At 33.2% G+C, this 14,788-nt stretch overlaps 1 protein-coding gene across 6 annotated transcripts in view; it reads right to left on the bottom strand.

Annotated features, from left to right (window-relative positions):
* Rps6ka6 (ribosomal protein S6 kinase A6) overlaps window positions 1–14,788 on the bottom strand; it is a 190,545-nt gene that overhangs the window by 113,426 nt on the left and 62,331 nt on the right. For 5 of the 6 annotated variants that reach the window (XM_074064384.1, XM_074064387.1, XM_074064386.1 and 2 more), the window contains one exon: window positions 6,558–6,674. In XM_074064384.1, the coding sequence (XP_073920485.1) occupies window positions 6,558–6,674 (117 nt within the window). The other variant, XM_074064388.1, reaches the window with a different exon arrangement.

Raw genomic sequence — 14,788 nt, 5'->3', positions numbered from 1 at the left:
TTTGTGTTTCCTCTTTTCCAAAGTGTATCTAAAAACCCTTTACTACACATCATCTACATAACAACTTCATATCAGCAAAATGGAGCAGGGTGTTAAAATCTCGGACATGGTATTTGCAACATTTAACAGATTCATCTATTAAGGGCTCAACCACTTACCTACCTATATGCCAATACTTCATAGGATCTCTTGCTTTCTTGTACTCTGAAAGTAAACCTTTAGTTCAGACCTAAACTAAAGGACCACTTCTGGATAAGAGTTTTCACACTTTCTGAGTAGGAGAACCAGTCTTTTTGTCCCTTTCATCCAATCTTCTGTAGATTATACTTTACAAAATATAATAAAAATGAATTACTCAGAAAAATGAAATTTAAAAGCCATACAAAATACAACCTTTTCAAACTAATACATACTGCAGACATGAAATTGTTCTGTCCAATTTCCACAAAACTTTCTAAATCCTTACTCTCAATTTTTGACCACTGTTCACAGTAAACTAGACAAACAGTTCATACCACACTGGAGTTGAGTAATCAAGAGAGTTACATATTAGCAAATGGTAGGTAGTTTACAAATGCTAGGTTTTTTGTGATATAAAACAGTATTTGAAAAAAAGAAGAATTCAGAGGTTAATTGAATCATACATTTTATCAGATTACCATCAATATTTCTGTATCAAAAGGATTAACAAACATATATGTACACATATACAGGACATGTTCCAAAAGTGGAACTGTTAAAGGAGACTAATGGAGGAAGAAAAGAATCATAGAGAATGAAATATATCACATCTGTGTATGAGGCAATGAAACACAATAAAAACTGCTGAACAAGACAGGATGGGGGGAAAGGGTGAGGAAGAGTACTGGAGGGAGATTACAATGACTTAAATACAATATATCTATAGGTTAAAAAAAAACAAGGCAAAAATCCCACAGAACAATGAACAGACAGGAATATAAAACAGGTCACACGAAGGGGAAGGCACTAGTAGGAGCGGGAGGGTAAATGAAGAAAGTAAACAGTAAATATGCATGATGTATTTTTTATACAAATATTAATATAAAACATTGAAACCTGTTGCAGTCACCATTAAGAAGGGGGCTGTGATAGAATGGAGAATAATGGGAGAGGGGGATGAACCAATTTGGCATATAATACATGTGTATATGGCAATGCTAAAACAAAACTCCAGGTTTAACTATCATAAACCATCAAAAAAATCTTTTTGTAAAGAAAAAAAATGAGGCACAAGAAGGTAAAATAGATCCTCTCCAGGGATGAGTGCCAATGGGAGGAGAGAGGCTATAAGGAAAGAGTGAAGGATGGTGAATATGGTACAATAATCTTATAGTCATGTATGAAAATAGAACAATGAAACCTACTGAAATTGTTCTAAGAAGAGGGGAGAAGGAATAAAGGCAAAACAGGGAGGGGGAAAATCTAATTATAAGCACTTAAGTAAATATCACAATGTCCTCCCTGTACAATAATATGCTAAGAATTTTTAAATAAATAAATTTTCAAAAGAAAGAACAAACAGATTAAAAGTACTATCCTATGTCACTGTCTTATCTCAAATCTAGTCTGAAGTCCAAGGAAATTTCCCCAAACAATGTAAGAAAATGTGTATTATGCTAAACAAATTTTCACTTGCTTTATTCCTTGGGGTTATTTTCACTGGATTTAAACTTGAAAATGATATTCCTAAATGTCGAGTTTTCATTAATGAAAACAATAAGCATTTGAGCAAATGGTGTCACATTTAGCACAGTCATCACTGTCCCTCAGTATAATAGAAGCATTAAGAAACAAAATTAAACTCTTATAACAATGCTAATTCAGGATTTTTAATCACAGAAGTATAACCAGTGTATCTTTCAAGCTAGGTTACATAGAATATACATAAAAACTAGACCAATCATGGGGTCCTAAATGTCATAAAATACCTATATTGATTAAGTTATAGAAATTACAAACCTAGAGGCATTTTTCCTCATCTGTTTTCTATTTCAAGGTTTGGTTTGTTGGCAAACAGATTTATGTACATGTTTGTTGAGTTGATTTAAGAGGCAGTCTATACCACTTTTTAAGTAGTACATTAAATTAATTTTCACAAGTCAAAAAAAAACCTTCAAATTTAAGTAAATGATGTCCACTCAGTTTCACTGAGTTCAACTAAATGCAGGTAACCAAAAATTTTTTCATAATCAAAATCATACGACCAGGTGGCAATAAGAAAGTGTTCATCTTATGCATAATGGCCCTACCATAAGTAGAAATGTATCAGTCTCTTCCACGAAAGCAGCTCTCAGTCTATTTGCTCTCAAGAATCTCTTAAAATCTTAAAATATTATTCAAGACTACAAAGAGCTTCTGTTTGTGTGGGTTACATCTACTAATACCATATTAGGAATTACAACAGGAAAATGAAATATGTATTAATTCATTAATAGTAAGCCTGTTAGTGTGAACATGAATGTTTTTATAAAGATAATATTTTCCAAAATAAAGTTTATGAAAAGAATGACACTAAATTACACTTTTGCAAATCTCTGATAATCTAGTTTAAAAGAAGACAGATTCTCATATTTGCCTCTATCATCTCTTGCAATTAAGCTGTTTTCTTTAAAGTACAGATAGCAAAATAAGGCCTCAAAAGAGACAATTTTAAAAAGGGAGTAATTTTAATAGCATTTTCATATAATTGTGACTACTTTGATATGACATCAGAACTTGACAAATGGCAGTTACTTAAAGGTACCTTGCGATGGAGTATCTAAAATCATATCCATTAGCTATCCATATTCTGTTACACAAAAGTCCACTGGTCTACCTTGCACTTTGAATGAATTTTGTATCCATGCCTGATTTCATGATATCATGCATTGGTCAACTAAAAAATACTAATTCACATATGCAGATATTCCAAATGGTAACACAAAAATCTCATCCAAAAAGTCCTTAAAGTCTTAGAGCTTAACATGGCACAGAATTTTTCTAACATTCTAATTTTTTGCTGAAAATTTCTAATTTTAGTACTGACTTAAGTATTGCCAGTTCTTTCTCCATGAAGTAACGAGCTCACTCTATTCATTTTTTTAATACCTACCATATACCCAAATTTAAGTAAATAGTTTTCAGTCATTTTTTCGAGTAAAAATGGTGATCAATGAAGAAATTTGGTTAGTTCAGCTCACTGCTCAAAAATTTACACAAGGGATATGCCTTAAGAAAACTATTATATTTGGGGATGCAGCTAAACGTCCTTTATTAGTACTTTTCATCTCAACACAGAATGTTAAAAAGACATGTATTCAAAGGTTAAGATTCAATAATTGTTACCGCCTCATCAAGGACATTCTTAAAACTCTTAAGTGTGTGACAGTAAAGAATGCAACTACTGGTACTATTTGGAGTCACTACCTTTATTGTGCCATGGTGCCAGAAGTTATACAAATAATATCATAGGATTATTATGAAACAGCTTTGACCTCAGTATTCCCTGAAAGGGTTTGGGGGATGCCCAAGGACAAGCAGGCCACACTTATGAGTACTGCTGTAGCCATCAAAGGGATTACAAAGAATAGAGTATAAAGGAAAAGAAGAAGCAATAAAGGAAGAAAGAAAGGAACAGTCCAGGTTTTCAGAAAGACACTGTAGTCAAAGTAGCCATTTTTCGTAACTCTTCTAATATTCCCTTTTATTCCAATAAAGCCATCATTCACGGTCTACAGAGGCAACTGTTTTTTGTTCATTACCAGATCTGCCTTTTGCAGCAAAATATCATCTCTGTATGTCCTCTTTTCACAATCAAATAAAGAAGTAGTTACATAATTTCAAACTACCTAAAATTTTATCTTACCTAATAGTAGAAAATTATTTTCAATTACATGAAACTGTTCAGAAGGGAAATGAGTGAGTTACTCCAAAATATTTTTTCTCAATATTTTCCATTAAGAAGTACTCAATAAGCACTTGGAAATGAAATAAAAGATCACATATATTTAAATGCTGATTGCAGAGAAGACCAACTACATGAAACTGTATGATAAAAACATAAATTTTTTAAACGATTATTTGATTGTTGATCAATTATTTAAGAACATGAGGGGGTCAATGTTTCCAAACACTCATTTTTAAGTACCAAAGCTAAAGACTCACAAAAGAAAAAGTTTTCTTTTTGTTATTTATGAGTGTGTGCTTTGTATAAATATGATTTGGCATATGATATACAAAGAATTCTAGTCTAATAATGTTAAACATATCTTTATGTCTTTTATTTAACTGTATTTTGAAACAATGTAAGTTGTCAGATATACATTTCAACCCATACAACAGTGATAATTAAAAACATTACATTTGATATTCTTAGAATGGAATTTTATATGGACCTTTCATTATGATGATGCTTGTTTCCTTAAAGTACAAATTTTAATTGACTCTTGTTTTACTAGTATCCCCCTCATTAAAAACTTTAAAAACATTTTACTCTCATGGGATTTTTTTGAGTTAAAATCCCATTTTTTGCATTTTAACAATGAAATGTTTGCAGAAAAACTTAAGACTCTGCAGCCCAAAGTTTCTTGGAATTGCTACTATATTTATCTGATTCACAGTTTTGGCCAAATTATTGAATAAGTTCAGCATATAACAAGGCACACCCACACAACGGCTACAAATGATGTAATACTGACAAGCAAGTATGTTCACATCCTAAGAATCAAAAAGTAAGACCACCTCCTTAATATTTCTTTTCTTAACAAATTACAAAAATATCACCGTTCTGTATTTTAGTATTAGGAATTTAAAAATGGCTTCAATAGCATCTTTATTAAACCAAAGTTCCGGCACAAATTTAAGTGTTCCCGGAATTTAAGGAATACAATGACAACTTGTCAGCATTCGCTTATATTTAAAATGAAGATATTATTGGAAAATGTTCATTATGTTACAAGTATTCTCTTTATGAAGAGCCACAAGAAAAACTTCTCTGGTCTATTTGATAGATTATTACCTTAAACATATGGTCAATAATGATACATTTGAATATATTAGCTTCTTTATAATGGCTGCCAGAAAACTTAAATCTTCATTTTTGTCCCAAATATATAATACTTATATGCCCTTATGTCATATATTTGTGAACAGCAATGTGTATTCCTGGCCTTATCTAATCTTTCCTACTCTGGTATTTCTGTTTCTATCGATTTTGACACTTAATTTTTAATTTTATTTACTACTAATCCGTGAAAGCCTTTAATTCTGGAAATAAATGAGTATATACCAAGAAACAAAACAATTTTGATAGCCTGAAATAGCTGCCTGGTGATATTTTATTTAAATGAAATACTTGTATATTTACATATTTAGGATATAAAAGATCTTCTCTGTTTAGCACAATAAAAACAGTTCATTAAAATAAATGTGAATGGAATGCATATGCCTATTCTACAAGTCAGTTTTATAAACACCTCTCATCACCACCACCACCAATCTATTAATACCTCTTCTAGCTTTTCTCCCCTTAGTATACTATTGAAGTCTGACCTCCTTGTACCAATTGCCTGCCAAGCCATAATCCATCTCAGTTTGTCATTTTGGAATACTGAAAATGTTTCTTTATTTCATGTTATGTTCTGTATCATAGTTAGCAGGCTACCTTAAAATAATTAATGTCTACTTCATATTCACCAATACTTCCCCTACAGCTATTATACACACAGCCAAGTGTTCAATAAATGTCTTTCTTTTAAAATGTTCCAAAGAGCTGTATTCACTTGCTTAATTGCTGTACTTTTTCCCTTTGAAATTAAACCTCAGCTACTATGAAACTAGTAGCTTCTCCTTATCTTGCTCTCCTCAAATTGCAGTTGTTGCTGTATTCTAAAGGTTGTATGTATGCACTAATTTTCATGTCTTAGATTTTAGATACACAAAAGTCAAGAACGAGAACCACACGTCTTGCACAAGAAACGTTAAGTTCTTAATAATCAACTCTAAGAGTAAGTGAATGAGTTAAACAAGAATTTCACATAATCCATTTATCACCCACATAAACTTGTTCTACTACTTTACACAACCTCATTCTACTTTAACAGATGAACTCATGAATTCATACAAGAATTGAGACATAAATTCCAATTTCTGATATATAGCTGGGAAATGTACATGAAATCACCAGGTGAGAGCAAATTGTGTTCACACCAGCACAGAGAGACAGGAGTACCACTTTTTATAAAACTCAAGCTAACTTAGTTTAGGTGATAATAAAGAGCATACTACATTTTTTCCTAGAGAAATGTAAGATTAAGGAATTAGTAAATTTTCAGTAGAATAGAGAAATATAAAGAAATATGAGTAAAAGAAGAACACAAATAAAAAGAATTAAAGAGTCACCTTTGTAAATAGCTATTAGAAATAGAACATTTGTCAGATTTATTATACATACACACACACACACACACACACACACACACACACACACATACATACACATACCTTTTCACAAAAACTGTTTATAAGAAAAACAAATGTGGAAAAAAAGTATTCATTACCTTTCCAAATGATCCCTGGCCAAGAACCTTGAGCAACTCAAATTGTGCAGGATCTGCTTTTTCATATCCTTCCTTAACATGATGAGTAATAGGGATTTCTTTAATGATACCTTCATCCTATAAAAAAAAAAATCCAAACAATAGTTCTAACATCTTGCAATTAGTCCCATTTAAAACCAAAAATTATGCAATACCCAACTCTCCCAGTGTAACAGTTTTATGGGTTACTAATATCCTCATTTCCCTGTTTTCTAACTTAGCATACAGATAAACTATTACCACCTTCTCTACTAAATGATTTCATGTAAATGGAAGCATGTGAAATAAAATTTATGCTACAGTTTTCTAATTAGGTAGTAATAAAACGAAAGTATTAATGACTAATAGTTGCAAATTCTTCACTGGAGTATCACTTATGAGGCAGAGGCAGAAAAAAGACAAGATAAAACCTTGTAAATTGAGGGGCATGGAAAATATGTAAATCTCAGAAGCTCTTTTAAACAGTATTTTACTATACCCTTTTAATTACATAAATGTCCAACTAGCCACATCAATGCAAAAGAAACTGGCACAGAAAAATATTGCAGAGCCTAAACTAATGTTCCCAGGCTATAACCTTTTATTGAAAATTTAAATATAAATTATATGCCTGACTTCCTACCATCTGGATCAGACAAAAAGGAAGCCATTCAGGGAGTATTTGGGCCCCTTGATGCAGGGCTCCACTCGGTTGTGATAACTACACTTAAGTGAGTTGCAATTCTAGTCCCTAGAAAGCAAACAAAACCATGAGAGGATGGGAAGCATCAAACCACAGGAGAAGAAAAGACAAGCAATCAGAGAGTAGCACTCTCTGATTTAACTGATTATACTTGTTAACTTGATTTAACTGCACACAATCAAATCCTTAAAAAACAAAAACAACTAAGTGGCAGGAATCACCACATACCTATCAACAGTAACACTGCATGTCAGTGGACTCAACCCCCAGTGAAAGACAAACTAGCAAACTAGATTAAAAAGAACCAACAATTTGTTTACAAGTGATCCACCTTACTGACAGAAATAAACACTGGCCTAGGGTGGAAGGCTACAAGAAGATATACCAAGCCAGTGGCCCCCCAAAACAGGCAAGAGTAGCAATACTTGTATCAGACAAAGTAGACTTCAAACTTACATTGGTCAAACCACATAAAGAAGGACACTTCACACTAATAAAAAGTACAATACATCAAAAGGAAATAACAATTATCAACCTATATGCATGCAATGTCAGTGCACCCAATTACATCACCTATGGATAGGTCATCCAAACAAAAAATCAGTAAAGAAATCCTAGAACTAAATGACCCCATAGATCACATGGACCTAACTGATGCCTATAGAATATTTCATCCAACAACAGCACAATACACATTCTTCTCAACAGTCCATGGAACTTTCTTCAAAATAGATCATATCTTACAGCACAAAACAAGCCTCAGCAAATATAAGAAAATAGAAATAACCCCCCTGCATTCTATCTGATCAGAATGCATTAAAACTAACTCAACATCAAAAACAACAGCAGAAAATACACAAATAACTGGAGGCTAAATAACAAATTGCTCAACCATCAGTGTGTCATAGAAGAAATAAGACAGGAAATCAAAATGTTCCTGGAAGTTAATGAAAAGGAAAACACCACTTACCAGAACCTATGGGATACATGAAAGGCAGTCCTGAAGGGAAAGTTTATAGCCATGAGAGCATATTTTAAAAAGACAGAAAGTTCTCAATTAAACGACCTAGTGCTACATCTTGAACTCCTAGAAAAACAAGAACAAGCAAAACCCAAAACAAACAGGAGAGAAATAATAAAATAAGGGCTGAAATTAATGAAATAGAGACCAAAAAAAAAAACATACAAAGAATCAACGAAACAAAAAGCTGGTTCTTTGAAAAATTAAGTCAGATTGACAAGCCCCGGCAAATCTGACTAAAATGAGGTGGGAAAAGACCCAAATTAGTAAGATCGGCAACGAAAAAGGGGAGATAGCAACAAACACCACAGAAATACAGGGAATCATCAGACTACTTTGAGAACCTATATTCCAATAAATTTGAAAATCTTGAAGAAAGGGAAAAATTTCTAGATACTTACGACCATCCAAAACTGAACCAAGATGACATTAACCACCTAAACAGATCTATTGAAGCAGCAACAAAGAGTGTCCCAAAAAAAGAAAGTCCAGGATCTGAGGGAGTCTCTGCTGAATTTTATCAGACCTTTAAAGAAGAACTAATAACTACTCACCTTAAATTTTTCCATGAAATAGAAAAGGAAGGAACACTGCCTAACTCATTCTATAAAGCCAGTATTACATTCATCCCAAAACTGGACAAGGACACATCCAAAAAGAATTACAGGCCAATCTCCTTAATGAATACCAATGCAAAAAATCCTCAATAAAATAATGGCAAACTGACTCCAACAACATCTCAGAAACATCATTCAACATGACCAAGTCAGCTTCATCCCAGGAATGCAGAGATGGATCAACACATGCAAATCAATAAATGTAATACAACACATTAATAGAAGCAAATACAAAAACCACTTGATCATCTCAATAGATGCAAAAAAAAGCCTTTGATAAGATTCAACTCCATTTTATGATAAAAGCTCTAAGAAAACTAGGAATAGGAGGAATGTACCTCAACATTATAAAGGCTATGTATGGCAAACCTACAGCAAACATACTTACTGGGGAAAAACTGAAACCATTTCCCGTAAAGTCAGGAAGGAGACAAGGATGCCCACTCTCCCCACTCCTATTCAACATAGTATCCATGTGTATACACATGTGAGTAAATATAAAAACAATAAAATAAAATAAGAAGGCATTTCAGGTCCACAGCATGCTTATGGTCATCACTGTAAGCATTAATCAAAATGATACTGGAATGTAAGTGTTAAAGAGTTAAAAAAAAAAACAGCTGTACTCTTATTAGTTTCACAAACCTATGCAAATCTTCCAAAATAAATGTCTAACCAATGCTTCCTTTTCCTTTATTAAAGTCCCTTTATTACGATCCATATATGTCTGTCCTTTAAAAGGTTAGATCAAGAAGAATTAACCTAGAAGGTAACACACATGCACAGGAAATCAATGCGAGTCAACTCCCTGTATAGCTATCCTTATCTCAACTAGCAAACACCCTTGGTCCTTCCTATTATTGCTTATACTCTCTCTTCAACAAAATTAGAGACAAGGGCAAAACAGTTTCTTCCGGGTTGCGAGGGTATGGGGGGGAGAGGGAGGGGGTGGGGGAAGGGGGGAGAAATGACCCAAACATTGTATGCACATATGAATAAAAAAAAAGTGAAAAAAATGCAGTATGTCTTTCAATCATCAGCATCAGCTCCCTAAAAACCTCTAATTAAGAAAATGCTACTAGATAAGAAAGACCAGTGTTTCCAGTAGACAGTTACCAGACAAGTTGTCTTTCCCACTAGACTGTAAGCTTCTTGAACATAGGTATTATATTTATCTCTATAATATCTAATCCTTAATACACATTTGTTTGATCTTATGGGAGCACAAAGCCAGGAAAGAAGAAAATGTACTTTGAAAAGGAAACAATGCTCTTAACAAACACATACAAAAAAGTGAAGCAACTGAGTATGGTGGGTCACACTTATAATCCCAATTACTGGGGAGGCAGAGACTCAAGGATCATGGTTTTACGCCATCCCTGGCAGAAAGACTCCATCTCAACAAAAAACCCAGGTGTGGTAGACAAGTGATAGAGATCCCAACTATGCTGGATGTGCTAAGTAGGAAGATTGCAGTCTGAGGACAGCCTGGGGTCGGGGATAGGGGAGGGAGCAGGGGAAGTAAGACCTTATCCAAAAATTAAGTGAAGAAGCAAAAACAAAAAAGAAAAAAGGTAACTTCAAGATAATGGATATGTTAATTTCCTTGACTATATTGTAATCACTTCACTATGAATATCAAAACATAATATTGTATACCTTAAATACATACAATAAAATAGTGTAACAAAATTAACAAATAAGAAACACAAACTATTTAAATATCATTTTACAAAACAGAAAGGTATATATCAAAGCTCATTTTTAATATATAAAGGAAATAGGAAAACAAGAGATCCATTCTGGTTAATGGAATTGTGTGAACTGAGACTATAACCTGGTGATAACAATATTTCTAAATTCAATAAAATAAATTTCTAAATGCTTTAGAAGCATTGTTTTTTAGAATGTAAGGAATATAAATATTTTTCAGATTATTCATGATCAATATTTTACTATACTGTTGTATTCAAAACAAAGAAAGGACACAATAAATCATAATCTGTATTTTTTGTGCATGGTACTGGGGATTGAACTCAGGGTTCCACTCTTACTAGGAGGGCAGTTTAACACTTGAGTCACATCCCTGGTCCATAATCTGTATTTTTTTTAAATGCTATTAATTTAATGCTTGGCCATTTGACTTTTTAAAATGAAGACACATGCTACTAGGCAAACTACTACACATTATATTACTAAATTATGGTTAGTTTACATTTAAGTAAACCATAGTTTATAATGCCCTGAATGTACATGAGAATCCCCTGCAAAAAAGGCTTTGACAAAATTCAGCCCCGTTTTATGATAAAAGCACTGAAGAAACTAGGAATAGGAGGAATAACTTTAAGATAATAAAGCCTGTATTTGACAAATGTAAAGCCAACATTATACAAAATGAAGAAAAAATTCATAGAGCATTAAGAAAATAGCAAAAAATAAAAGATTCAAATAGGGAAGGAAGAAGTCAAACTATCCCTATTTGCAGATGACCTGATCCTGCCCTACAACTGATGAATGGATCAAGAAAATGTGATACACACACACATACATACACACAGAATCAAGGTTTACTCAACCATAAGGAAGAATGACACCATGTGATTTGAAGGTACATGGATGCAATTAGAGGATATCATGTTATGTGAAGTAAGCCAGGTTCAGGGAGACAAAAGCAGCATTTTTTCTCATATATATGGAAGACAGATACAAAAGAGAAACATATTCACAAAACCAAACATGATTATATACAAACATACGCAGAACATGTTTGTAATAATAGAAATACTCTATGGAGCTCTTGGAAGGAGGGAAAGGAAAAGAATGATTGGGCATCAACAATATCGTAATACATAACATCTGTGAAGGTAGAGGATCTAACTATATGTACTGAAAGCTGTTTAAAAAATGGGGAATGGAAGGGAAGGGATAATAATGGAAGGGGTTGAACGGACCAAAGCAAAGTATTCTCACAATGTGGATACATTGAGAAACCCCTTTGAACACTGACTTTGAAATTAGTAATGAAAGACAGGAATATAAAATAGGCACAGTGTGTGTGGGAGGATACCTGTTGGAGGGACAGGTGAATGAAGAAGATTCAGGTGAGGAAATACGATTGATGGACTGAATATACTTATATGAAATAGGACAATGAAACCTCTTGCAATGGCTTTAAGTGGGGTGGGGAGGGGGTCATAGAGAGAGATGATAGGGCTCACCTAACCAATGTATAATACAAGCCTATTTGGAATTGTCACAATGAATGTCCCCTGTTCAACAAATATATCCTAATTTAAAAATAAATGAAAACAAAAAGAATCCCGTGCAGAAGAAATACTCATTTGATACATTTGTTTGTATTATAACCTCAGAGTTTATTGTTCAGTAGAACTAGGGTGGGGCTCAAACATTTGTATGACAAAACCTCCACAGATGATTGCTATACATAGCTAGGGATAAAAAAAAACACTACTTCAGAGTTCTATGATGGATATAGTTATATATACAAATACAGACAGATTATACACAGGTACATATAAGCATTCACATACATGCATACACATGTGTGTGCTTAGCTATTTATTATGGAGTTATTTTATCATTTGTATGCCACTAGCTCTTTTTTATTGTCAAAGTATCAGATACCTCCTGTGTCATCATTTCCAACATTGGTCTTTCTTATTTCATCTTCTCCCCAACCCATTCTTGTCTATTGCCAAACATTCCTCAGCCTTCCTAAGATAATGCTCATTAATGTTTGCTAACATGCTTTTTTTTAAATGTTGGCCATCTGAAACCCGTTCTACAGCTCAGATTCTTCAGGTTCTACACCATTCCAAAAGCTTGAGAGTAGCAATAATCTAGTTAAAATATCAGTGATTCATTTGTTTTTTCCTAAGATCACCCTCACAAATTTTTTGTATCCTGGTATAATAAACTGGTGATATATCATCTTACTACTTCACACATAAACTCTTATTGATTATTCACAGTAAGGAAATCAACAATATTAACTTAGCAATATTGTGTGCTATACACTTGCAATTCAAAGGTAAAATATGTACTTGAAGATAGAGAATTTTGTCAGAACTATCATATCCATTCTTTAAAGAAACAGAAAGATAAAAACATGTAATCATGGCCTCTCAAAAATGATATGCTAAAGTCCTAACACCCAGCACCTTAGACTATCACTGGAGTGGGGGCTTTTAAACAGGTAATTAAGGTAAAATGAGTATACCTTAATCCAATATGAGTGGTGTCACTATAAGGAGAGGAAATTAGGATACTTATATACAGAAGAAAAACAACGTGGAAGTACAGATGAAATGGAGCCATTTGCAAGCCAAGGAAAGAGGCCTCAGAAAAACAAACAAAAAACCCCAAACAAACAAACAAACAAAAACTAATCCTGCCTACAGTCTGATCTCAGATTTAACAGACTCGGGAATTGTGAGAAAGTAAATTTGTTTTGTTTAGGACACCCAATCTATGGTACTTTGTTAGAATAGCCCAAGTAATCATATACACAGTACTAAATCTTGGTTGATCTGTGCAAACAAAGTTGCTACTACTGTGAAATGAAGATTTAATAACTTCCAAACAGAGATCACTGTATTTTCCACATAAAATGACAAATCTGAGCCAAGAATGACTACAATGTATGTTTGTCCCAACCTCAAAGTAATTACTGATATTTAGAACAACTATGAAGGCTTAACACAATGAAAATAATATGCTCTGACTTATATACATGGTGATCGTTTTTTTTTAATCCAGGGTGCCAACAATTCTGTAACACTGATAAAATATATTGATAAAGTATGAAACAAACTGTCAAATACACTTGTGCTCCATGCATTTGACAACTGATTTGTTTAGAGGAAAATCACCTGTTAATCAGAAATAGGAGGTGCAGATCACAACCTATTAGCAATACAATACACCTCAATTACAAGTTTCAAAGTACTATGGACCTAACTTCAAGAATACAAGTCAAAATTGAAGAAATGTTTTAAAACCTAAATCTGTTGGGTTTTATGTAATAATGCAACATCCATCTGTTCAAATATTTGAGTGTAGATAGGGCAGTTTGGTGGAAATATAAAAAGAATACCCCAAAATGTAAAGAAACATAATTTTGTTAAAAAACACATGTGGAGACACAGAAAAACAGCAGAGAATAATCCAGGGTAACTGAAAACTAAGCTGATGTTCAATGTACACTGAAAGAAGGCTAACAATAATAACATAAATGCCAAAATGTCAGTAAAATGTGCACATTGGAAAGTAACCAGAGAAAAGGTTAGTTCGAGAAGAACCAATTTAGAATGTAACACATACGTACAGGAAAGCAATGCAAGGAATCTCCCTGTATAGCTATCCTTATCTCAACTAGCAAAAACCCTTGATCCTCCTTATTAATGTTTATACTCTCTTTTCAACAAAATTAGAGATAAGGGCAAAACAGTTTCTGCTTGGAAGTGAGGGGATTGAGGGGGGAAGAGGGGAGAAATGACCAAAACATTGTATGCACATATGAATAAAGTAAATAAATAAAAGCAAAAAAAAAAGAAATATAAAACCCATGTTATATATATAACATATTCCTCCACATGACCTAAGTGCCAATATTAACTCTGGCTTATGATTCATGTCACAGGTACATGTCAGTTTAGCCACTAAAAATTCTAGGGTACCACATGTTAATTATACTCCGAGTATTATGCTAAATCTTTTTACATAACATTTTATTAAATCCTCACAAATGTGAAAACCTTATTTAGTACCCACAGCCATCACTAATCACTTATGATTGACAATTTATAAAGCATAAAATTAAGACTTAAAATGTTTAATTTGCCAGAGTTTA

The sequence above is a fragment of the Castor canadensis genome, chromosome X, assembly GCF_047511655.1.
Source record: "Castor canadensis chromosome X, mCasCan1.hap1v2, whole genome shotgun sequence".
Taxonomy (NCBI): Eukaryota; Metazoa; Chordata; class Mammalia; order Rodentia; family Castoridae; genus Castor; species Castor canadensis.
The sequence above is the reverse complement of the archived record's forward strand: the minus strand, read 5'-3'. Positions and strand labels throughout refer to the sequence as shown.